General features: G+C 39.2%; 1 protein-coding gene and 1 non-coding gene across 2 annotated transcripts in view; both read right to left on the bottom strand.

The window, feature by feature from the left end:
• KIF21A (kinesin family member 21A) overlaps nucleotides 1-22,884 on the bottom strand; it is a 186,146-nt gene extending 163,262 nt beyond the window's left edge. The window contains 1 exon segment of the mRNA NM_001206918.1: nucleotides 22,518-22,884. Coding sequence (NP_001193847.1) covers nucleotides 22,518-22,561 — 44 coding nt within the window. The 5' untranslated portion in view covers nucleotides 22,562-22,884.
• Nucleotides 22,639-22,703, bottom strand: MIR2428 (microRNA mir-2428). The gene has a single exon (NR_030996.1). It is a non-coding gene; the product is annotated as a microRNA mir-2428 (primary transcript).
• Nucleotides 22,885-26,522: the final 3,638 nt, after the last annotated feature.

The following is a 26,522-nucleotide window of genomic DNA, read 5'->3' as shown; positions in this document are numbered from 1 at the left end:
CCATTTCCTCATTCATAAAGTGGAATTAATAATAGTACCATAAGAGATGGGAATACCAGACCACCTGATCTGCCTCTTGAGAAATTTGTATGCAAGTCAGGAAGCAACAGTTAGAACTGGACATGGAACAACAGACTGGTTCCAAATAGGAAAAGGAGTTCGTCAAGGCTGTATATTGTCACCCTGTTTATTTAACTTATATGCAGAGTACATCATGAGAAACGCTGGATTGGAAGAAACAAACTGGAATCAAGATTGCCGGGAGAAATATCAATAACTTCAGATATGCAGATGACACCACCCTTATGGCAGAAAGTGAAGAGGAACTCAAAAGCCTCTTGATGAAAGTGAAAGTGGAGAGTGAAAAAGTTGGCTTAAAGCTCAACATTCAGAAAACAAAGATCATGGCATCTGGTCCCACCACTTCATTGGAAATAGATGGGGAAACAGTGGAAACAGTGTCAGACTTTATTTTTCTGGGCTCCAAAATCACTGCAGATGGTGACTGCAGCCATGAAATTAAAAGATGCTTACTCCTTGGAAGGAAAGTTATGACCAATCTAGATAGCATATTGAAAAGCAGAGACATTACTTTGCCAACAAAGTTCCGTCTAGTCAAGGCTATGGTTTTTCCTGTGGTCATGTATGGATGTGAGAGTTGGACTGTGAAGAAGGCTGAGAGCCGAAGAATTGATGCTTTTGAACTGTGGTGTTGGAGAAGACTCTTGAGAGTCCCTTGACTGCAAGGAGATCCAACCAGTCCATTCTGAAGATCAGCCCTGGGATTTCTTTGGAAGGAATGATGCTAAAGCTGAAACTCCAGTACTTTGGCCACCTCATGTGAAGAGTTGACTCACTGGAAAAGACTCTGATGCTGGGAGGGATTGGGGGCAAGAGGAGAAGGGGACGACAGAGGATGAGATGGCTGGATGGCATCACTGACTCGATGGCCGTGAGTCTGAGTGAACTGTGGGAGTTGGTGATGGACAGGGAGGCCTGGTGTGTTGCGATTCATGGGGTCTCGAAGAGTCGGACATGACTGAGCGACTGATCTGATCTGATCTGATAAGATTATCATTAGGTTTATGTGAGTTAATGTGTATTTAGAGTTTAGAACATGTGCTTCCGCCACATAATGAGTGTTTGATAATTCATTTATTTTTATTAGAAAACGCACCTGTACTCTCAACCTAAACCTTACATGTTCATCCCGAGGATGTGGCTCTTACTGAAGTGCTCCCAAGTAAGGCTATTTTTTTCTTTCACATCATGTATATATAAGACACTGCCTGGAGGTGAGGTTTCTTCTTGCTCCTGAGTGCAGTTTCCAATCTATCATTCCTCTTCCAAAGATTCCACCTTCTTTGAAGCACCTGTAGTCAGATCTTGCTACAAGCTGCTCTTTGCCACACTGCCTCATCCACTGATCTCACTTATGGGCCACTCTATCAGCTACTTCTATCATCACTACTTCTTTCAGCATTCTTAGTAACCTCAAATCCCTCAGGTAATACACCCAACAATTTTCTCACAATTCTTTGGCCCCCTTAAAACCAGTTTCATTTTTGTGAAAAAAAAAAAAAAAAAAGAAGAAGATGATGATGATTCATTCAGAAGAGATCTACTCCATCTTCATCTTCATGCTTCGAGATCCAAACTATATTTCATCTATATCCACAAATTCTGGGAGGCTTTTCTGTTATAATGAAGTGTCACTGCTTCTATTTAAGGCCACTCTCTCACCTTTTTCTCCTCATTCCCATCCCTAGTCTCCTTCCCAAGGACTTCACTCCTACAAATATCTCCTCTTTTTCTTATACCACCCATCTAAACAATTTACTTGATTTTTCTCTTTCTCTTGCACTCTTTATCAGCAAACCCTAACAGTTCTGTCTCCAAAATATACCTCAGATCTATTGTTTACCACCTGTACTGCTCTTGTTTAGTCCAAGCTGCTTCCATCTGTCTCCTGGAAAAAAATAACAGCGTTCTCACTGGTCTTCCACCTCTTTTTTTAACTCTTATAACATAGTCCATCTTCTATATAGCAACAAGTTATCTTTCTAAAATGTAAATCATATCTCCACTGAAAGTTTTCTAAAGCCTTCCCACTAAAATTAAGTCCAAAATTTCCATTCTAGACTACAAGGCCCTAAACAGTCTGGCTCCTGCCTATGTCTTTCTCGTGTCCAACTTTTTGCGACCCCATGAACTGCAGCACGCCAGGCCTCTGTGTCCATCACCAACTCCTGGAGTCCACCCAAATCCATGTCCATCGAGTCAGTGATGCCATCCAACCATCTCATCCTCTGTCATCCCCTTCTCCTCCTGCCCTCAATCTTTCCCAGCATCAGGGTCTTTTCAAAAGAGTCAACTCTTCGCATCAGGTGGCCAAAGTATTGGAGTTTCAGCTTCAATATCAGTCCTTCCAATGAATACCCAGGACTGATCTCCTTTAGGATGGACTGGTTGGATCTCCTTGCAGTCCAAGGGACTCTCAAGAGTCTTCAACACCACAGTTCCAAAGTACCAATTCTTCGGTGCTCAGCTTTCTTTATAGTCCAACTCTCACATCCATACATGACCACTGGAAAAACCATAGCCTTGATTAGCTGTCTAGTCAAGGTTTTACTTGACTTTGCCCTTGTTGGCAAAATAATGTCTCTGCTTTTGAATATGCTGTCTAGGTTGGTCATAACTTTCCTTCCAAGGAGTAAGCATCTTTTAATTTCATAACTGCAATCACCATCTGTGTAGTGATTTTGGAGCCCAGAAAAATAAAGTCAGCCACTGTTTCCACGGTTTCCCCATCTATTTGCCATGAAGTGATGGGACCTGCTCTTCTTACCATCCCACTAACCAAATCAGCTTATTTTTCATGGCTTCTGCATTTGCTTTGGCATAAAATGATGTTCTTTCTGATCTTCTCATGGCTCACATTTCTATATTCACATTTAATTCAAATGTCTCCTTCCCAGTCATGACTAACTACCCTCAAGCATACTGTCTCATCGTCTCCAGAGCACTTATCAACATCTGAAGTTATTTTTTTTAATGTTTATTGTCTCTGTCCTCACCCAATGTTAAGTTCTTGAAAGTAGAAACACTTGTCTTATATCTATATTCTCCACACCTAGACACCCTTTCTGGAACATCAATGGGCAGTCAAATATTTCTTGACAGACTGATTAAAATCTCCATAATAATCAGGAATAGACTATATTTTTCTTCTCTGGTATTGAGGGCCAGGTCTGACATGCCTGGGGTCAGGAACATCCCCTGGAGTAGGAACTGCAACATGCTCCAGTATTCTGGCTTGGAAAATTCCATGGACAGAGGAGTCTGATGACAGTTCACACGGTCACAAGTTGGACAATACTGAACAACTGAGCATGCACTGATGTGTCTACTGATGGGTTAAGCATTTCACAGAAAAGGACAAAGTAAAAATAAAAATACCTGTGCTTTTAAATAATTCAAGATCCATTTAAGGAAGAAGAGCTACTAACCCAAGTCACTAAAATACTACACTTGACCCTTGAATAACACAGGTTTTAACTACGACTGTCAACTCACTTTTTTTTTTTTAAATACACATGTACTACTGTACTAAACAATGCAAGATCACTTGACTCCATGGATGCAGAACTACAGATGAAAGGGCTGACTGTAAAGTTATATGAGGATTTCTGACTGCATAGAGGGGAAGGTTGGCACCTCTAACCTTAGAGTTGTTCAAGGATCAACTGTATTTACAAAGCAAACTATCATGCTCCACATGTTAGACTTACATATGTATACACAGTAGAAACTGGCAAGAGAAGAATCCTTAGGGAAAAATAATTCTATTAATATGAGTATATATCATTTTACAGATGAGGAAACTGAGGTTCAGGCAGCTCAAACAATTCACCCAAAGTTAAAAACTAGGAAAGACAACACTACCACTACAATATTGTAAAGTAATTAGCCTCCAATTAACATAAATTAATTAATTAAAAAAAAAAACCTAGGAAAGAAGTCAAGTTCAAACACACCTCTTGATGTCAAAGCCCATTCTCCTCATAGGAACTTGTTTCAGTCAGGTCCTTATAAAAAGACTTGGCTATTACAAAAGATACATCTACCAGAAGTAAGACTATAATATCTGTCAGAGACATATGGAAGTCTGTAACTCCACCAATATTAAATTCCCAAAGGGCTTGAGTCCTTGAGTCTTGAAATATAAAACAGATTATCAGTTCCCTGAAAAAGAACAGAGCCTATTACCCACAGGACACTAGGATTGATGAAGTAAAAAGATTAACAGTTAACGAAGGGATTTTTAAATTTTATTCAAACTATCCTTAGAAGTGAAACATTTTAGGAAACTTTCCATAGAAGCTTCCTGCCTCACTCAGATCCAAGCTAGCCACTCTGAATGAATGAGTTATTAATTATACAGGACAAAAATGTGTGTTTATGTATGAGTGTGCACAGATACGTATGTATTCAAGTCTTTTTATGTGCAAATGAGCTGTTGTCAATAAATTTTTGCAATTAATATCTGATGAAAATAGGATGAAATTTATGGAAAGGGATTTTTTAATGGAATGAGCATAAAAATTAGGAATGATGAGAAAGGATAAGTAACAGAGGGGAAATAACCAAATAGATGAACATGGCTATGTTAAAGATTAGGAGAGTGGAAAGATTAGATGTTATGGGACAGATTATTAAGATTTTATGTTGCTATCCTGGAAAATAAAGAGTCATTTTTCTCTGTGAGAAAGTATGCTAATGTGATCACAATGTCTATAGAGGTATACCACTCTAATAACTTGCATGTAATGTGTTTAAACTTAATTGTTGCCATGGTTCATGGGAAAGCCATCTTATAACCCAACTGGACTGAGTTTCTCAAGGGCAAATTCCACATCTGATTCATCTTGCATTTCTCAGTGCCTAGCAAAGTGTTTTGAGTGTACTTAATTATAGGGATGCAATAACTAATAAATTGAATATGACTAAACTGAGATACATTGAATTTACTTGGTCAAATTGAATTAGAATGGTCAGGAATGGGAACTATTAATTACCCTCACAAATACACTTTTATTCCTCCATTTTAGATACCAAAATATACTTACTTAAGTAATTTCTGTTCTACTTACAATGAGCTTAGAGTAATAGCTCTTTTTTTACACTTTTATTACCTATACTTTACAAAGAGGCTGTAATGTACATAGCAGAAGTACAATCCGCTTTATACATAGATGAAATTGAGTCATAGACAGACATCATATTATTTTTCCACAGGATTACTTTTATACTACTGCCACATAAAAGTGAGTCAGTGGAACAAAGAAGATCTGAACTCAAACTCCAAAAGCATTACTTTCCTCACCAAAGTTCATCTTAAAAGATTCAATCATAAAAGCAAAATTATGTAATATGCAAATAAACATATTTGATAGTCAAAAAAGTCACAAAGATGACTGCTTTTAGAAACAGAAGTTCCTGTTACTGCAGTCTTTTTTCACATAAAATAGAGAGCGTGGTTCTTATCAGAATGTACAGAGAACAAACATATAAGCAAGGGCGGAAATCTACTGGATGATTTTGCAGAATACTCATCCTCTACTGCTGTGTTTATTATTTTGATAACTGATATTTGTAGCATTTTTCTGCTTGTCAAAGACAGCAAGTGGGACTAGTCTTAAGTGCTAAGGCAGTCTTAAGTCATCTTCAATGGTTTGCTTAACTTTCTATTCTATATTTTTTAAATTCAATTTGTCATCACACTTTTACCTTTTTTACCAACTGTGCTATCAGGGAAGCCTTTATTTCACAGTAAAACAATGTGTGAAGGACATAGTCAGTTCAGTTCAGTCAATTCAGTCGCTCAGTCGTGTCCGACTCTCTACGACCCCATGAATCGCAGCATGCCAGGCTTCCCTGTCCATCACCAACTCTCGGAGTTCACTCAAACTCACGTCCATCAAGTCAGTGATGCCATCCAGCCATCTCATCCTCTGTCATCCCCTTCTCCTCCTGCCCCCAATCCCTCCCAGCATCAGAGTCTTTTCCAATGAGTCAACTCTTCGCGTGAGTTGGCCAAAGTACTGGAGTTTGAGCTTTAGCATCATTCCTTCCAAAGAAATCCCAGGGCTGATCTCCTTCAGAATGGACTAGTTGGATCTCCTTGCAGTCCAAGGGACTCTCAAGAGTCTTCTCCAACACCACAGTTCAAAAGCATCAATTCTTTGGCGCTCAGCCTTCTTCACAGTCCAACTCAAAAGGTATTTATTTTACCAGTTCAATCAAATTTGTTTTCTAAATAGGTTCGTTTCTAAAAGTGAAACTTGTTTTCAAGATCATTTATGTTTCTGACTTGGTTTGTTGATCCTGTATCACTCAGAAACCTGTTTTTCAATGCAAACCAAACTAGCCATCTAGTCAAAGGTTTCAGTGGCTACTATTATATAAAAAGGAAGACCTGGTTTTTGAATAAGGTCCTAAGAAAAAAAGAGTCACAAGTTGATTTTATTTCTTCTTTAATCACAGTACTTAAACCAAAAATTTGCAAAATAACATCTCATAATATGAATTACTAAAAACGAAAGGCTAAAATTAAGCCAATGTCTTTTTAAGTTAGCAAGGGAACTCTGTCACCTCAAATCTTTCAATTACCTCACATTAGGCATGGAAATAGTGTGATGTTTTTCTAGAGATCATTTATAAAGTGAGTGTGTATGTACGTGTGTATACGTGTATGAGCATGCATGTGTATGTCCATGTGTATAAGCATGTGTGCCTATGTACATGTGAACTGAGGACATGAGCATGTGTGTATTTCTGATCACTTTTGGGGTCTTAGTAAAACTTCTGTTGGCATAAGTAGAATGTGCTCATGTTAACAATTTAGCAAGGAATATACTTAAGAGTTTAAGGATTAAGGTGTCAGTCAGCTCACCTTACCAGGTAAGCAGTTGGAAATCAATTAGTATTCCCATGTCCTTAAAGATAAACAGGAAAGAAATGTAATTCTTTATTTACAAAAGAGAACAAAGATTATTAAGAAAATATTTTATTCAACCTGGTCAAGAAAGCATAATGATCTGCCTTGACTTTCACAACTCGATACATTCATAAAGATAAACAATGGTATTCATTCTACCATATAAATACAATGCTGATAATATCAGCTGATAACATGGAGGTCATATATTATTTAATATAAATGTACTCTTACCATCCTTTCTTACAGTTTTATGGAGATATTTTGTTGTTGCTTTTGTTTAGTCACTCAGTCATATCTGACTCTTTTGAGATCCCTTGGACTAGCCGGCCAGGTTTTCTCTGTCCATGGGATTTTCTGGGAAAGATTACTCGAGCGGCTTGCCATTTCCTACTCTGGAGATCTTCCCAAACCAGGAATCAAACCCAAGTCTCCGTCTCTCCTGCATTGCAGGTGCATTCTTTACCACTGAGGCATGGGGAAGCCCTCAGAAAATATATTTAACAAAATCATAAGATATTTAAAGTTTACATTATGATGATCCTGATATAAACATGTGAAAGGGTTCCTCCCTTCAATTCACACAATCATTACCTCACATATTTGCCATTATTTTAAAAAGAACATTTAAGTTCTCCCAGCAAATTTCAATTATGCAACACAATGTTAACAACTATAATTGCCATGTTATATATTAAGGTCTCAAGACTTATTCTTCTTACAACTCAGTTTGTGCCCTTTTACCAATCTCTTCCTATTTCTTCCATACCATACCCCATTATCCCTTTGCTTTGTCTTTAGAAACAGACATAATACATTGTAAAAAGGGGCTTCAAGTAAAGACTCAAAAGAATCCCTGCTAAAGAAATAAATTTTTGCAAGTTAATGACTACAACTGACATTTATCAAGGCCTACTATATGCCACTGGAGAAGGAAGTGGCGACCCACTCCAGTATTCTTGCCTGGAAAATTCCATGGTTAGAGGAGCCTAGTGGGCTACTTGCAAAGAGTCGGACCCAAGTGAGCACACACACAAAATGACTATATGCCAAGCATTATTCTGAGTGCTTTATAAATGTCAATTAATTCTCACTATCATATGAGATTAGTACTCTTATTTCTCCATTTCATAGAGAAACTAAGGAGAAAAAGAGCTCACCAAAGAAATTATCCAAATCTTGAGGTGAATAGAAAGAAATTGTGGTTGGTCACTGTAAGTCTTATCCATAAGAGAAAAGAGCGAGATTTAAAGAGATGTGTGTGTGTGTGTGTGTGTGTGTGTGTGTGTGTGTGTGTGTGTACACACACAGAGAGATGAGAGGCAGCAGGAAGTGAAGGAAAGAGCAATAACTAAAAGAGGAATAAAGAATCTAACATCTCCCAAGCACTTCTAAATGCAAGGCATTTATAACATTCATATAATCTTAATAGTCTTATCAAGAAGGTATTAGCTCCATTTTAAAGATGAAAAAATAAGGGTCATAAAGGTTAAGTGGCTGTCCTAAAATTTTGAACTCCAATCTTTGTGACTAAAATCCAAACTCTTTTCAATAAGCCATGCGGTAAAGGAAAATAAAATTAAGGCAAGGATGGGGTAAAGGGATAATAAAGAATGCAAATTCAGAAAAAAGACTGGAGATAAACCAGCTTTTAGAAGTTTCTTTGATGGATACTGGTATATGACAGAGCACTACTGTCGCAGAGCTATGATGTTTTTAAACTAGAATGCAGGGCTGTCAGAAGCCAGAACAGCTATTTGATTTCAAGAGTCAGTGCCCTTGATCCCTTCAACATTATTCTTCTTGCCTACCTTATTTCATTGTCAGGAAATCTGCTATGAAAAAAAGCAATGGCCAATTCACCTAGATTCACTAGTCCCATACAGAGCAATTGCAGAGTGCATACAAGTGGCCTGGCCTAGCTCAGCACACAGTCTACGGACAGCTTTACCCAAATTGAGATGCCAGTCCATCAGTGTACATATGTTACATGGCCACAGCAGAAGCCATGCAACATTTTCATGCTGATGTGAAGGTAGGTACAGTTCAGGCGTGACTAAAATTTTCCATTTCAAAATGACAGCCAAGAGAACCACAAATGTTGACTCAAAACTTCAGTTTCCTAACAATCCCAGTGTATCATTTTTGACCAAAATATCATAAAGACAAGTTGAGAATCTTTTCTATCAACTGAGATTAAAAAACAAATATCAATTTATTTTGTTTATGAACATACATATATTTTATATTATATTGGCCAGATTCATCAACTTCTAGTAGATTTTATCTTTTGGGAGGGCTACTGAAGGCAACGGCACCCCACTCCAGTACTCTTGCTTGGAAAATCCCATGGATGGAGGAGCCTGGTAGGCTGCAGTCCATGGGGTCACTAGGAGTCATACACGACTGAGCGACTTCACTTTCACTTTTCACTTTCATACATTGGAGAAGGAAATGGCAACCCACTCCAGTGTTCTTGCCTGGAGAATCCCAGGGACAGGGGAGCCTAGTGGGCACACATGTCCGACTCTGTGCAACCCCAGAGATGGCAGCCCACCAGGCTCCCCTGTCCCTGGGATTCTCCAGGCAAGAACACTGGAGCAGGGGGCAGGGGTGTGTATATATGTGTGTTTACGTGTTTCATGTCAATCCCTTACCAAAATCACAGTTTGTTGATTTTGGGTAAAATCTGTTTCAAAACATACTGGGACCTCCAGGTGGCATGGATTAAGGGTGAAAGAAGGTTGGACATCTAGCCTGGCCAGAGGCCTAGGTGACATGGAAGTGAAGTAAGGTCCAGAGTGACCCAGGCTTGATCACTGGCAGCACATGTACAAAATTAGATTCAACCTGGTCGTGACTTCCAATTCTAAGCAGCCCACCTGAGTCAAAGGACACCACAGTTAGAAAACAAAAATGGTTGTTTCCCCATCACAGAAAGTAGGCTTTCAATAATTTCACTTACTTGAGTGGAAAAATTCTTGTTTTACTCAATTAAGTGGTAAATATCAAGCAATAAAAGTTTATACACATGGCAGCAATTTTTAAAAATATATAAGTACACATAAGAAAACAGATTAAAAATAAATATACCAAAATGCTAGTAGTAATTATAACAGGGAGGTAACCTATAATTGATTGCTTTTCTCATATTTTCTCAGGTATTTTTTTTTCTAATTTGATTACATTATTTCATTAACCGGAAAAGAAATCAAATAAAAATAACTTATGAAATTAAAATCTGACTTTGAAGATAGACTATGCCTGCAAGATCTATTTTCTGCTTCTAAGTATTAGCCTTTTAAAAAAATGTTTTCAGCTAAATTTTCATATAGATCTTTCAATGAACTCTGCAGGAGCATTGCCCATCAGCTCTAGGTATGAGAAAAAAATATAGAAAATTTAAACTCATTTTCAAAATTCTATGTTATTATTACCTCAGGTCTTTTTACTTAGTTTACTCATTAAGATGCTCTTTAATCCACAGCTTGGTTTAGTGTATTGTTGACAAGGTTGATGAGAGAAAGCAAGACAAGCATTGGCAACATTTTCAAAAATCTGGTGCAAGCCAGTTCAGAAAGAAAATTCACATTATTATTAACCAATTTAGTCATCAGTGTCTTACATCAGGTTAAGCAACTAGCAGCAAATACAATATTATCATTAATCTCACAAAGTATATTGTATTAATTGTAACTTTACAAACACTAAACACTATGCCAACTGAAAGTCTTGTGTGGGAAAAGAAAGAATAAAAATGGTTCAGTTAGTTCAGTTCAGTAGCTCATTTGTGTCCAACTCTTTGCGACCCCATGAATCACAGCATGCCAGGCCTCCCTGTCCATCACCAACTCCCGGAGTTCACTCAAACTCACGTCCATCGAGTCGGTGATGCCATCCAGCCATCTCATCCTCTGTCGTCCCCTTCTCCTCCTGCCCCCAATCCCTCCCAGCATCAGAGTCTTTTCCAATGAGTCAACTTTTCGCATGAGGTGGCCAAAGTACTGAAGTTTCAGCTTTAGCATCATTCCTTCCAAAGAACACCCAGGGCTAAAAATGGTGGATTATACTAAACTATATAAAAAGGAATTTGGTAAACTAGAGAAGGACGATATGTGATTTACATGTTAAAAACAAAATGAAAACTAGGTGACTGTTTAAATGGAAGGTTTTTAACTATTTATATACATTTCTGCTCTATTCATAGTGATATAATAGGCACTCAAAAAGCAAAAGAACAGAGACAACACCTATAATGTACTTCACAAATTGAAGTTATGGATTACATATTACAGAATGACTAATCTAATTGCTAGAGTTTGGAATATAACCAATATACTCATTGTTGGTTATACATCCAACTCATCACTAAAAACATTATTGCCTGTGTTTGTATAAAAACTATTTTCCAAATGCTTTCACATGGTTGTCTCTGCTGATCTTCTCCCAAGTCCACTGAAGTACACACAAAGCCAAGTTTATCATTGGTTAAGACCAAAATATCTATTTCTGCTTTATTGACTATGCCAAAGCCTTTGACTGTGTGGATCACAATAAACTGTGGAAAATTCTGAAAGAGATGGGAATACCAGACCACCTGACCTGCCTCTTGAGAAACCTGTATGCAAGTCAGGAAGCAACAGTTAGAATTGGACATGGAACAGACTGGTTCCAAATAGGAAAAGGAGTACGTCAAGGCTGTATATTGTCACCCTGCTTATTTAACTTACATGCAGAGTACATCATGAGAAACACTGGCTGGAAGAAGCACAAGCTGGAATCAAGATTGCCGGGAGAAATATCAATAACCTCAGATATGCAGATGACACCACCCTTATGGCAGAAAGTGAAGAGGAACTAAAGAGCCTCTTGATGAAAGTGAAAGTGGAGAGTGAAAAAGTTGGCTTAAAGCTCAACATTCAGAAAACGAAGATCATGGCCTCTGGTCCCATCACTTCATGGGAAATAGATGGGGAAACAGTGGAAACAGTGTCAGACTTTACTTTTTGGGGCTCCAAAATCACTGCAGATGGTGACTACAGCCATGAAATTAAAAGATGCTTACTCCTTGGAAGGAAAGTTATGACCAACCTAGATAGCATATTTGGAGAAGGCAATGGCACCCCACTCCAGTACTCTTGCCTGGAAAATCCCATGGACGGAGGAGCCTGGTGGCTGCAATCCATGGGGTCGCTAAGAGTCGGACATGACTGAGTGACTTCACTTTCACTTTTCACTTTCATGCATTGGAGAAGGAAATGGCAACCCACTCCAGTGTTCTTGTCTGGAGAATCCCAGGGCCAGGGGAGCCTGGTGGGCTGCCATCTGTGGGGTCGCACAGAGTCGAACACGACTGAAGCGACTTAGCAGCAGCAGCAGCCACAGCAGATGGCATATTATAAAGCACTTTGCCAACAAAGGTCCATCTAGTCAAGGCTATGGTTTTTACAGTGGTCATGTATGGATGTGAGAGTTGAACTGTGAAGAAAGCTGAGCGCCGAAGAATCGATGCTTTTGAACTGTGGTGTTGGAGAAGACTCTTGAGAGTCCCTTAGACTGCAAGGACGTCCAACCAGTCCATCCTAAAGGAGATCAGTCCTGGGTGTTCATTGCAAGGACTGATGTTAAAGCTGAAACTCCAGTACTTTGGCCACCTCATGCGAAGTGTTGACTCACTGGAAAAGACCCTGATACTGGGTGGGATTGGGGGCAGGAGGAGAAGGGGACGACAGAGGATGAGATGGCTGGATGGCATCACTGACTCGATGGACATGAGTCTCAGTGAACTCCAGGAGTTGGTGATGGACAGGGAGGCCTGGCGTGCTGCGATTCATGGAGTCTCAAAGAGTCGGACACGACTGAGCGACTGAATTGAACTGAACTGAAGACCAAAACAGTTTTCTAAATATCCAAAGTTCATTCTCTTACATCATATTGCTTCCAACAGCTTTAATGCCTCTAACTTATGTGATTCTAGTGCACAACAGACATTCAATAATTATGTAATAAATGAATGAATTTTGATATAAAAAAGTAAGATTATAAAGAATATAACAGAGTAGAGGTACCTCATGCCTTATTAGTACACCATGTGCTCAACATATCACTTCATAACAGTTACTATAGCTTGACCCTTTCCAAGGCTCCTTGTTCCTGTTTGTGGAAAGAAAAAGTCTCTATTCTGTGACGGTATGTCAAATAATGTGAATATCTCCTGTGAAAAATATAATTCATTCATCCTACTCAGAAGAACTGATATTGTGATGCCTAAGTGACAGACATAGCTCCCCCAAATTGAGAATAAGGTAAAGTCCAATCTCAAAAACTAAAATTTTACTACACACTAAGAGATCCAAAGAGTAGGGAATAAACTTTAAACTATCCTTGATTTAGCCCCTGGGTGGGCTCATGATGCCCACCTTGCTACACTCAATTTTGAACAACTTCTTGGTTTTCTTGCTCTTATTGAAGAAGTAGATGGAAGTGTACAGTGCCCAAGTAAGTTGACCCTAAGATTAAATCCTGAATGGCCTCCATTTCAAATCTGGACATGCAAATACCACCTTGCTTCAATTCAGTATATCCAATGTCCTTTAAATGTTCTAATAGTGCTGTCAGTATATTAACATTTTTTAAAAAAAATGTCAAATATTCTCTCAGGTTGGGGGACATTTCAAGTCAAACAGTGAAAATCATCATATTGTATACACCTCTCACACCGGAATTTTAGAGAGAGAAAGCGAGAGAATCAGATAAATAAATAAATAAGGCCCCACAAGGCAGAAATTTCCCTGCATAAAGTCTAGAAAGGCTTCAAGCAGAGGTGGGATTTAGGGTATTTTTTGGATGCAAGGCCAAATGTATGGCCAAAATGTGTTGTATCCTTACATCCTTCTAAAGTAAGGATAGAAGGGACTGATGTTATTTTAAAGTTTAAGAACCACCTTTCTCGTGAAGTAATTCTCAAAGTGTTTTATTTTTAAACCACTCAGATGTCTACCTCCAGCTCCAATTTCAGATCCCAGTAAATATACCACACTGACCCTACTCTATCTCCATCTTTCCCCACTCTCCAATCATCCCCCCGACATTGAGGTTGTCACTATTAATGGAACGTGCTCTAATTGTCAAATCTATTGAGGTAGGGAAAAAAATTTAAGAACCAAGGTGACGGCAAAGGGAGAAGGCCACATGTCCCAGGCCTAGCATTCACCAAATTCTATGTACATGATTAATACTATTTCCAAATTAAGCTACCAGGATATTGTATTTCTGTGGTTGTTAAAATATTAATGTGGTACATGCATATGCTGAAATCAGTCTGTTTTAACAATTTTTATAACCTAGTGTTGGCATTTTTTCACACTTTAATATAATAGGAACCTTAAAATATAACCTGGATTTCTACTCCAGGGATCCCTCTCTCTCTCTCTTGAGAGGTCCTTCTTAGAATCACTGGTCTAGTTTCTAGAATTGAAGCAATCATAAAGCCAAAATAAAGGGCACTGAGATTGGGGGCACTTTTTTAAATGTTAAACTTTTAAAAGGGCACTTGAGGGATTAAAACTGTAGTTTACAAAATACAAATTTACTATATTTCTGGGATGTTTGACAGCAAAACATGAAATCCTAAAAAATCCAAAGCAACGGTCAACAGAAGACCTGAGCTGATGGCTGCAGGATCTCAAGCAATTCCCTCAATTGCTCTGGGTCTCTGTTACCTCAATTATCTTGAAGGGGCTTCAGCCAGCTAGTTCCTTCATGGTCCCTTTCAGTTTTAAAATCTATTTCAAATCCAATAATTACAGAGGTACTAAATCCTAAGGACTGATGCTAAAGCTGAAACTCCAATACTTTGGCCACCTCATGTGAAGAGCTAACTCATTGGAAAAGACCCTGATGCTGGGAGGGATTGGGGGCAGGAGAAGGGGACGACAGAGGATGAGATGGCTGGATGGCATCACCAACTCGATGGACAGGAGTTTGGGTAAACTTCGGGAGTTGGTGATGGACAGGGAGGCCTGGCATGCTGAGATTCATGGGGTCACAAAGAGTCGGGTACGACTGAGCCACTGAACTGAACTGAAAAGTTATGTTCAATATATAAATGTCTAATAATTTCAAAACAAAGGAATCTCAAATATAATTCTTAAACATTAAGAACTATCTCATAATAATTGTAGAATTTCATCAAAATGGTCCCACTGGCTGTGTCATTTGCTTCAAATAAAGCCTGAGCCACGAGAAAACTATTTTAACACCCTGAGAAGATTAAATACTTAATCCACTGGGAAACCAAGTTCAAAGACAGAATTCACAAATCCGCTCTCCAGAGAGAAGCATTAAAAATAACAAACATCCATTTTATTTTTAATAAAGTCATTTTAATGACATACCGAATACAAATGATACTATCTAGCATGCATTTTCACTGATGTGTCTTCCTTCCTAAATCTGAAACTTAGATAGTTTCGTATCTAATGTTGACAGAAAATAACAATTTGTAAGTTAAGGTCACATAGGTGAGCTATAACATGTCTTGGGGGAAACTATCCATAATAAAGGATATTTCAAGTTCATTTCTTTGAGGAGAAATGGATGAGAACTGGAAGACTGGGTACATTATGAAATTAACTACAAAGCTTTCATGGCTTCACTAAACTGGAATTTCTAGTGCATCATTTACAAACCCATAATTATGCATCAAAATATTAACTAATTAGCAGGTAAGAGGGTAAGAGCTCAAGGGGTAGTAATAATTAGACATGAAATCTGAACTTCTGTGGAGTTCCAAATAACAATCAGGCCTCCCACACTATAAACTTAATAAACCTTATCTGAAGAAAAAGCATTAACTCATATTTAAATAAATAACTTCACTGACTTTAAACTCATATCATCCACAAGCTCTTTAGTCTCCTCTGTTTCATTTCCTTTACTTTATGATCCAAATACAAAGACATACATGTAGGGTACACATGCCACACATACAAAACTGGAAATATCGTTCTAATGCACAGGCTTTGGAGTCCAAACTTTGTATGACATGTGCTTGTAAGCAGGGTGCAATTTCTGTTTTTTAAGTCACTGTCCTTCAAGAAAGTATGAACCCAAAAAATGCTATTGAAGAAAATAAGTGACAGATAAAAAACTAAACTGCAACAACTTTCTCTAATTTCTAGTTTGTGTTACTGATATGTTTTGTGTTAGATTCAACATAGTTTGTGCACTAAAAGAGCCTCACATTGCTAGGTCTAAGCTCCATGAAAGTGGGAACCACGTCTCTCATGTATGCTCTATATCCTCAGTAGTAGGAAAGTGTTCTGCACATAGTAGGCACATGATAAATACTTGATGAATGAAGGAAGGAATAAACAAATGATCGAACAGCAGGTAACCATCTGTTTCCACAAAATATTTCTAAAAGCCTTGCTTATCTGCCTCTACATTCTTTAGACATTAAATTGTTTCAAATAAGTTACATCACATGTATATTTGTGTTTTAGCTGGAAAGATCCTTATTACATTGACATTAATATGTGAAATATTTTGAAAACATTTGGAAATATTTTTAAGAATAAAGAAACAGGTACCAGAAGTCTGAGTTTGAGTTCCATTTCTGGTATTTAGTGGCGAGAAACCTTGAACAGGTCACCTAGTATCTTTGAGACTCAGTTTTACATCTGTAAGATAGGGATAATATCTGTCCAGCCCACCTCATACGGTTTTAATGTATATTAAATAAAATATTGCCTATTTGTATTACAGCCAGAATTGGACAAAGAGACCACAAAAGCCAAAAAGTTTTCTCTTAAGTAACAGCAGTACCTACAATAAATTTATTGTGGGAAAGTCAAGTTTAAATGTTAAAACAGTTCCTTCCTATCAATAAAGAGGCAGCACTAGTGCCAACAGTTCGGCTAACAACAAAAAAAACATACATTTCATATACTGCATATGCAAAGTTCTTACAACCCTTAATACCTCAGCATGAGGAAAAAGAAAACTTCGAGGAGATCACATTGCAAATCAGTGCCAGTGAAGGACTCAAAACAGAGCATTTACATTCCAATCAGCACTTAAGCTACCTGAGCAATGTCACTTCTTAAAAATGCTGTAGTAAGGTAAAAAACACAGCAAATTAAACATCATTACACACTAATCCAAACTTGCTGTCAAGGATATGTCCTGTTCTCTGCCAAAGCTAAGCAAAAAATCTTAGCTCACAATCACATAGACAATGACATAAAAACACAATGGTCCTTTCTGTAGCTCCATTTTCCTTCAGTTCCTCTCGTATTTTGAAAGCTAAAATTCTTGGGGAAAAAGTTTCAAATAGTATATCACCATCAGACGTGGAAAGTATGAACTGTCCAGTCTTCTTGCTTGGCCCCAAAGTAGGTGCCTTGCAGCAAACACTGTACTTTCATTCACATCATTTCATAAAGTTCCAGATTTAGAATTCAAAATGTTTGAGTTTAAAATGTTAACTGAATGGTTCAATTCAGTACACTAGTTAGGTAATAAGAACAGAATATACACTAAACCTCATTGCTCATTTTTGTAGATGGCATCTATCAGCTTACTACATTTTCTAGGAAGTCAGTTACCATCAACCTATTACCCATAACTTTCTATACCTATGCAACCCAGAGGGGAAAAATGTTACTGTTAAATCAAATCTTACATGGATATACGTGCATAGATACTTATGTATGTGTGTTTATATATACAACCACTCTAAAACAGACACCCAATATTTTGGTATTTTCTTAATCTACAGAAAATACCAGATCTACGACGTGGTGGCTGTGAACAGTTTTTTGGTTTTTCACTTTTTTATTGGAGCCTAGCTGCTTTACACTGCTGTATCAGTTTCTGCTCTACGGCAAAGTGAATCAGCCATACATATAAATCCCCTCTTTCGGGGATTTCCTTCCCTAATTAGGTCACCACGGAGCACTGAGTACAGTTCCCCATGCTATAGAGTAGGTTCTCATTAGTTATCTATTTTATACATACAGTGTGTATGTGTCAATCCCAATTTCCCAATTCATCCCACCCCTTAATTCCCCCTTGGTATCCATATACTTGTTCTCTACATCTGTGTCTCTGTTTCTGATTTACAAATAAGATTATCTATACCATTTTTCTGGATTTCATATATATGCATTAATATATGATATCTGTTTTCCTCTTTTCTGACTTACTTCACTCTGTATGACAGCCTCTAATCCATTTATGTCTCTGCAAGTGACACAATTTCATTCCGTTTTATGGCTGAGTAACATTTGTGAACATTTTTTTCTATACTTTTTCTCACATCTTTAAAAACCTGTAAAGCAGCACTATTCAATAGAAATATCATGGCAACAACATTATATTTAATTTTAAACTTTCTGGTAGCCACGTTTTAAAAAAGGAAAAGTAGATGACATTATTATAATTCTAATATTTTATTTAACTCAACATATCAAAATACCATCATTTTAATATGTAATCAATATAAAGATCATTGATATATTTACATTCATTTTCTCATACTGTTTTTAAAATCAAATATATATATATATATATGTATATATATAAAACACAGAAAATACATGTCAATCTGGAGACTAAATTTCCATCAGAAATACTTTATAAGTATTTAGATTTGATAAACTTTACAGTTAAAAAATAGGTCCATATAACTACATTGTTTCAGGCATAACTACAAGCTTTCCAAAAACTAAATGGACAGTTTTTAAATTTAATTAACATTAAATAAAATTTAAAATTTAGATTCTCAGTAGTGTTGAAACCAAGCAACCCTTCAGGGCCTTCCTGGGGACAGACACACCCCACCCTATGTCACCAGGCTCCTGTTTGCAAAGTTTTAGCCGTCCCCAAGTTCTTAAGAGCATATTTAATCAGAGTAACGCAGATAGAAAGGAAAACAGTCAAGCAAGACAAAGTACTAACAGTTCTATTTGTATTAAAAGTAAGTCAAAGGCCATTAGTTCCTCCACAAGGGCTATGGATAATATTCTGAGCCACATCCCTGAGTGGTTTTACAGATACTAAAGCCCCCACCAAGTGAAAGAAGTTAACCTCATGCTGACCACAAGCAGGTAGACCCCACACCAGTTGGAACCAGAAGGTTGATGATGTTAACTCCTGAAATATCACCCTGTTACCTCACCACCAACCAATCAGACAGATACCCAAAAGCTGATCCGGCACCCTGTGACCCTGTCCCTCACCTTGCCCTTAAACACCCTTCCCTGAAAGCCATCAGGGAATTTGCATCTTTTGAGCATGAACTGCCCATTCTCCTTGCTTGGCCCTACAGTGGGTACCCTTCAATAAGCTATCCTTTACTTCACCACAACCTGGTGTCAACAGATTGGCTTTGCTGTGTGATGGGAGAGTGAAACCAAGTTTGGTTTGGTTACAGCATTAATCATCATTTGAGTGCTCAATAGCCACATGGGGTTGCATAGTGGTGGAGGGGGGTCCTAAATCCACATCTACACAATGAAAGAAAGATACCCTACAGGACACCTCCACGCTGCAGTGCTAAGTTGCTTCAGTTGTATCCGACTCTGTGCAACTGCATGGACTATAGCCCGCCAAGCTCCTCTGTCCATGGGATTTTCCAGGCAAGAATACTAAAGTGAGTTGCCATTTCCTTCTCCAGAGAATCTTAATGACCCAGGGATTGAACCTGTATTTCTTAGGTGTCCTGCATTGGCAAGCAGGCTCTTTATCACCAGCGCCACCAACATCTCAGATATACTCTACCCAAAGGCATTTTTCAGAAATTGAATTTAAAATGTTCTCCCGAAATAAGAAATGTTCTATTAACTTCTTTTTCCAAAGGTCATATAATATGACCCATGCACTTATTTTGAGAAACCTAAAATACAGTCATCAACTTTAACACATTGGTAAATCTCCATATCTGATAAAACACAAAGACCTCTAGGACACCGTGCATTTACACAAGTACAGCCAACTTTCTATTACTTGTTATTACAATCATTGAAGGGTAAAAGTTAATCAATTGTTCTGATCATTTGTGTCTATGTGTTGATTTATTTACCCTGCTGATAAAGTCTATCACAAACTGGAAAGTAAGACTGGAGGTCACTGCAAAGATTTAAAAATTGGGAAAACAGTTTAGGTAAGTTCAGGTTTCCCCTTTCTGAGCTCTATCTTTTCTAGAAATATAAGGCATAAAAATCCTGTCAAAGTCATTCATTTTTAATTAAACTAGTTCAGAACCAGGAAGAGGCAAGTAACCTTAAGCTAAGTAAAGGTTTGCAAAGGATGTTCTTGCCTCTCACCTGTATAGATTTAATGGTTACGAATTTGAGCTCTAGAATCAAGCTGTCTAGAGGTAGAATGCTATTGCTGCCACTTGCTACCAGTTTAACTTGGGGAAGATCACCTAATCCTTCTGTGTCTCACCTGTAAAATGGCCATAGTAATAACAGACCTAAGTCAAAGATTGTTATGAGAAATAAATGCAATTTCACAGCATATAAAACATCTTAACACACAGCACTGATCCTGGCACATACTGCGTGTCCAATAATTATTTCTCTTTTTAGCTCAGAGGTTAGGACAAAAGAGATAGGACTTAATTTCAATAAATATCTGTTGTAAATGGAAATAAACGTCCATATACTTTATAAATACAGAAGTGCTATCTAAGCTATTCTTATCCTATGCAAAATAAGTTTAACCAGTGAATCTATTCAATGTATTTAATAAAAATAAAATAGACCTTCAAAATATGGCTTACTTCACAACGTGTGTTTATAAAGCCTTTCTCCAACAAACAGACCCACACATATTTCCTTTTTAAAAAGCTAATATGCATATCAAAAGCAAATATAAGTTATTTATCTGTCAATATCACTTTGGGGTGATTCATTACTCTGTTTATCTCCATTGCAAGCAGCATCAGTTTTAACTGCATGGTCAATACACTACCTTATGATATTCTACAGAATTCACAGATAAAAATATTAACTCTGTAACAACAGGTTTTTTCTCTGATAGCCAAATTTTTTTTTCATTACTATTTTATGCTCCTTCTTCACTTTCTTCGACCAGATCTGCTAATTAACAAAACTGCTTCTTACTGAGTTTCCTCTCTTTTCCTTCCCCTTCCTTTGTGGTGGTAGAGTCACTAGTAAGTGTTAAAAGGCTAAAAGAGAGGTAGAAACAGTAAACAGGAGAAACAACTAATCCAACAACTGAATAAATAACCCTAAAATACCCAGAGAGGCCAAATTAAAACTTCAAAAATTTTATAACAGGTGATTCTAAACAGTCATAAAAATGTCACCTCCATGGGTGGTTATCTCCTGGTCTGTAAAGGGAATGACAAATATCTTTGAAATTGATCTTATTCTTTAGATTGATTAAAATACAAAGTATATATAAAACTACCATTTCCATAACTAACAAGATTTGTCACTAAAATAACTATTGAAATGCTGACATGATAGGATAAGAACAGCTTTTCAGAAAGACTACAAGGGTGGAGAATTTTTTAAAAAAATAATTTCTCAGAGAAAACAGATTATTTTTATAATCCTATAACGTGTACATAAAGAGAAATGAACTTACAGTAAAGTATCAGAGCTATAAAAGAAACGCACTTATTCTACCATGAAGCCTTCATTAATATTTCAGTGATGATGTTGCAATTTTCCATGAGCAACTGTCAGAGCTCCGCTTCTCGATACGTATCAAAACAATCCAAATTACGTTCGATTCTCATGTATCTGTCCTTGACCAAATTACAATTTTGATGTATCTAGTATTTAAAAACTTACACTCGGGAATGTGAAATTTTATATTGTAACCACCCTGCTGAACCTCAGGATGTTTCTTTTTCACCACTCCCTCATTTAACCCTTCCACTTACTGAAGAGTCTTCTTGCTTCTACAGACTGATTACCAATGAATTTTCCCTTAAATATAATATCCCTTGCAACGCCAAAATGTCCTCAACACCCACACGCTGCTGCTATCTAGTCCCCGCCAGTGCTTAACAAGATGTCCATTTATTTGCACAGAGATCTAGACCCCCGCGGTTGGCAGCGCTGTGCTGAGGCTTTGTCTCCTGCCTACGAAGGCCGGAGTTGCAGGTACCCGTAAAGACAGTCACGTTACAAATACAAGAAGCGCACCACAACTCTGGAGAGAGGCAGGTCCTCTGGGCAAAGCCCGACAGGCGATCGCCCAAGGCGGCCAAACCTGAGGCAACTGTTCCTCGGGTGCGCGACCTGGAGGGGGCAGAAGGCAACGGCTTCTCCCGCTGAGGAGTCAGGACGCCCCCAGGGACCCGGCGCCGCCCGTCACCTGCAAACACCAGGAGGCCGAGGGCGCGAGGTTTTCCGGCCAGCACCCGGCCTCGCGCGCCAGGCCGGCGGGGACCCGCGGGCTCGGTTTCCAGAGCTCAGGGCAGATCCTCTCAGGGAGCCTGCAGCCTGCCCTTCGCCGCGTCCGTCCTTACCTGACAGCCACCCGCACCGAGCTCTCGTCCGGGGCGCCCCACATGACGGCGGCGAGCGACAGCCGGGTCCCTGGGCCTCTGCACCGCAGAACTGAGGCGCCGCTGGAGCCGCGGCTCTCGCGCTCAGGAGGCTGGAGCTGCAGGGGGCGGTCGGCTCACCTCCGCCGCACTCCAGCCATGTTGGGCGACTGAATGGAAAGGTGGCGGCGGCTCTGAGGCAGGAGGAGGAGGAGGTGGCGGTGATTCACTGCTCGCGGGCGCCCGCCCCTTCTCCCCAGCTCAGCCCCCAGGACTGGGGCGGAGACGAGGCGCGCTGAATGGCGAGCTCGGCGGCGGCGGCGGAGCCAGCAGGCCGCCGGCGGCCTGCTGTTGGCCGGGTGAGTGTGCCCTGCCCCCTCCGATGGGAACGCGGCCTGCGGGCGGCCGGGCTGAACCCTCCACGCCTGCCTGGACTCTCCCGCTGCTGGCCCGCACTGCGTCAGCGGCGGCCGAGCTGCCGGCCCCACCTATAGCGCTGCCCGGCCTGCGCCCCGCCCTGCCCTCGGTGGGCACTGCCAGGCGCTGCTTGCCGGGAGGCGCACGGGGGAGGGATGCCGGCCGCGGGTTGCCCACGCCCCGGGGTGACGAGCCCGGCGCCCTTGCAGGCTGTGAGAACGCCGCGGCTAGTGCCCGCCCTGCTGCAGCCTGCGCCTTCTAAAAGCAAAGCTTGATTCCCCAGTGCAGAGCTTGCAATCTGCCCGCTGCCGTTCTGGTTCGCCTTTGTTTCCACCCTTAGCTCATTGTCCTCTCTCCAGCTTGGACTCTGACCCTTATCCCCAGCCCCCTCTGAACGCCCTCCTTCCCAGGAGTCAGTCATTCATACTAAACCCAGCTCCCTGGTTTGGCCACTGCCTCTGGGCAGCTGGGTTGTTCTGCAGTCCATCGCCTGTGGGATGTGGTAATGATTGACTCTTAAGACCCTTGAATGCCTTTCTGTTAAATCATTTGTATACTGGTATATGAACTGCACCCTGGTACTGCTAAGACTCCCCAGAACTGTATATCCACCAAGACCTGCTATGTAGTACATCCTTCTCAATTGACTTTCTTTCCCTTCTGGCCTTCAAAATCCCGTGATTATATCAACATTGACCCATTGTGATTTCTGCTTGCGGCTATTGTTCTTCCCCATGCCTTCAGATAGCTCTGTGGAAACAGCCTTTTTTAACTTTGTCACAGAGTATCTTTTGTGGGTTGCCCCATATGTGTGTGTGTGTGTGTGTGGCTTCATATGAAACAGTATAATACATTAAATCAGATCAGATCAGATCAGATCAGTCGCTCAGTCGTGTCCGACTCTTTGCGACCCCATGAATCGCAGCACGCCAGGCCTCCCTATCCATCACCAACTCCCGGAGTTTACTGAGACGTCCATCGAGTCAGTGATGCCATCCAGCCATCTCATCTTCTGTCGTCCCCTTCTCCTCTTGCCCCCAATCCCTCCCAGCATCAGAGTCTTTTTCAATAATGGCTCCATCCAAATAAAGACACTGACCCAAGTACCAACGATGGCACATGTAATCATCCATATCAGAGATACAGCAGCATGGGTCAGGGGCAGTGGCACACATTGGGACATACAATAAGTGTTCAGTGATCTTAAGTGAAGGCCTATGTGATATGTAATAATAGAAATTTTAAATTTATTCCGTCCCTTAACCTCAATACTCTTCTGAGTCCTAACAGACATATAAGTAGGAAGTAAAGAGGACAGAGGTGGTGAGTATCTTGTACAGATCAAATTGGTGGCAAAGCTCTCCAATGGCTACCCTCTGGAGAGCCTTCTTTCCTTCAGTGATTTGTCTGTCAACAAATCTGAGCACAGTTTCCTCCTTCCCTGGCAGTCTCACATTTGGGTGGATCTGGTCTGGCCACCTTGCTTCTAAAAGCTACAAGGTAGGCAAGTAAAGCCAAACAAATATAGCAAGAAAACTGAATATATATATATATATAGCAGTAGTACATTCATATCACATACACAAGTGTCACCAGGAACCAGACAAGTAATTTAAGTGAGTGGAGCAAGCAGAGTGAGAACTGTGCTAAAATAGAGAACATACGCTTCTTCTTAAAAAAGGAACCACCCTTCTTGACTCTGGTCAACAGGAATGCAGACCCAATGCTGCAAAGCTTTTTGTTTGCTTATATGTTTGTTACTTCTCAAGAGATAGAGAAAAGTAAGACTTTTATGTGAAAATTCCTTAGTTTTAAACATCAATAACTAATTCAGCACTATATTTGCATACTGTGCAAATCAATCAAAATAGGTCTGGGGCCAACTTCAATCCCAGGCCATCAGTTTTGAAAAGTGAAAGTGAAAGTCACTAGAATCCATGGAATTCTCCAGGTCAAATATTGGACTGGGTAGCCTATCCCTTCTCCAGCAGATCTTCCCAACCCTGGAGTCCAACCAGGGTCTCCTGCATTGCAGGCAGATTCTTTACCAACTGAGCTATCAGGGAAGGCCACATCAGTTTGGAACTTGCAGCAAAAATATTAACACCAGTAATAGCTGTGTCTTTGGATACATGTTGCATATGGATTTAGGAAGAGGTAACATAAAAATTCAAATTCCTATTGTGATTGAATCAGTATTTTTCTCCCAAATTTCAACATTTTAAAATCAACTATATATTCTTTATTTGTTTCAGATTCCTTATGTCTGCTATAACCCCTTTCCTTTTGAATCTTCTAATTAATTATCTTAAGTTGAAGAAGATTCTGAGGAAAGAGCTTCTACCATAGGAGTAAAAATTCCTTTCCCAATTATTCATTCAATAAATATTTAATAAGTGACTACAATATGCACACCATGCTGGGCAGTAGTTATATGGAGAGAAGACTGTCTAACAGTTTAGTTCAGACAGACAAATTTGAAAAGCTGTAAGTGCAATAATAGAAATTATGACAAAAGTATGATAAATTCCATCTGGAAGGGTGAGGAGTTCTTCAGGTATAGACCACTCAGGATCATCTCCCTGAGTCCACTATTGTATCCGCACTGCAAAAAAAAAAAAAATGATCTCTTAAAACATAAGTCATCTATGTTATTCCTCTGCCTGAAACATTCCAATAGCTAACTAACACAAATAGAATGAATTCTTCTAGATTCAAAGCTCTTCACACTATGGCCCCTCCAAACTCTAACCTTATCTTATGCCACTCCAAATTTGAAAAACTACTTTTTGGTGAAATTAGCCTTTTTTCTGTTTCTTGAAAACAGTTCCTTTGCCTTAGGACATTTGTGCTAACTGATCCCTCTACCTGGAATGTTTTTTCCCTGAATCTTCCCATGGTTGGCTTCTTTTGGTCTTTTAGATGTCAGTTTAAATGCAATCTCTTCAGAGGGACCTCTCCTGATAATTCAGTCTAAAGTAGCACTCCCAGAAGGCCAGCTCACATGATTTGCATGATCCAGTGCAAAGTGAAAATGCAGAGCATCTTTTTTATAATAAAAAAGCAATGTAATAATGTTATTAATGTTAGTAAAAATAAAAGCTTTTTCCTTTCTTCTGAGTTTTCCCACTCAACTTGTCGTGGTTTCTCTCTTTTTTTTTAACTTAGTATTTAATGTTATTTTCCATAAAGAAAAATTAAAATTTTTAATTATTGGAAAAATTTACTATTCATCTTTATATTGTTTAATGCCAACTTTTAAGTATGAATAGAAAAGCACTTAAGTCATTTGTGGAATTATAAACTATACAATTCCTCTAAGATGGCAGAGATCTTTTCTGTTTTATTCACTAATGTATCTGTAGCTCCTATGACAGTGTCTGACATATAGTACAGGTCATTAAATGTTAGCTGAGTGACTATGTGACTTTGGGCAAGATGCTTCTTGTGTGTATTTTCAGCCTTATGAGTTGTCTTGTAGATTAAGAGCTTTGCTTATCACATGTTAATCACAGCACTAACACAGTAAGTGCACAATAAAGTTAGCTATAAAAAGAGCTACATACATAT

This window comes from Bos taurus, chromosome 5, assembly GCF_002263795.3.
Source record: "Bos taurus isolate L1 Dominette 01449 registration number 42190680 breed Hereford chromosome 5, ARS-UCD2.0, whole genome shotgun sequence".
NCBI classification, from domain to species: Eukaryota; Metazoa; Chordata; class Mammalia; order Artiodactyla; family Bovidae; genus Bos; species Bos taurus.
The sequence above is the reverse complement of the archived record's forward strand: the minus strand, read 5'-3'. Positions and strand labels throughout refer to the sequence as shown.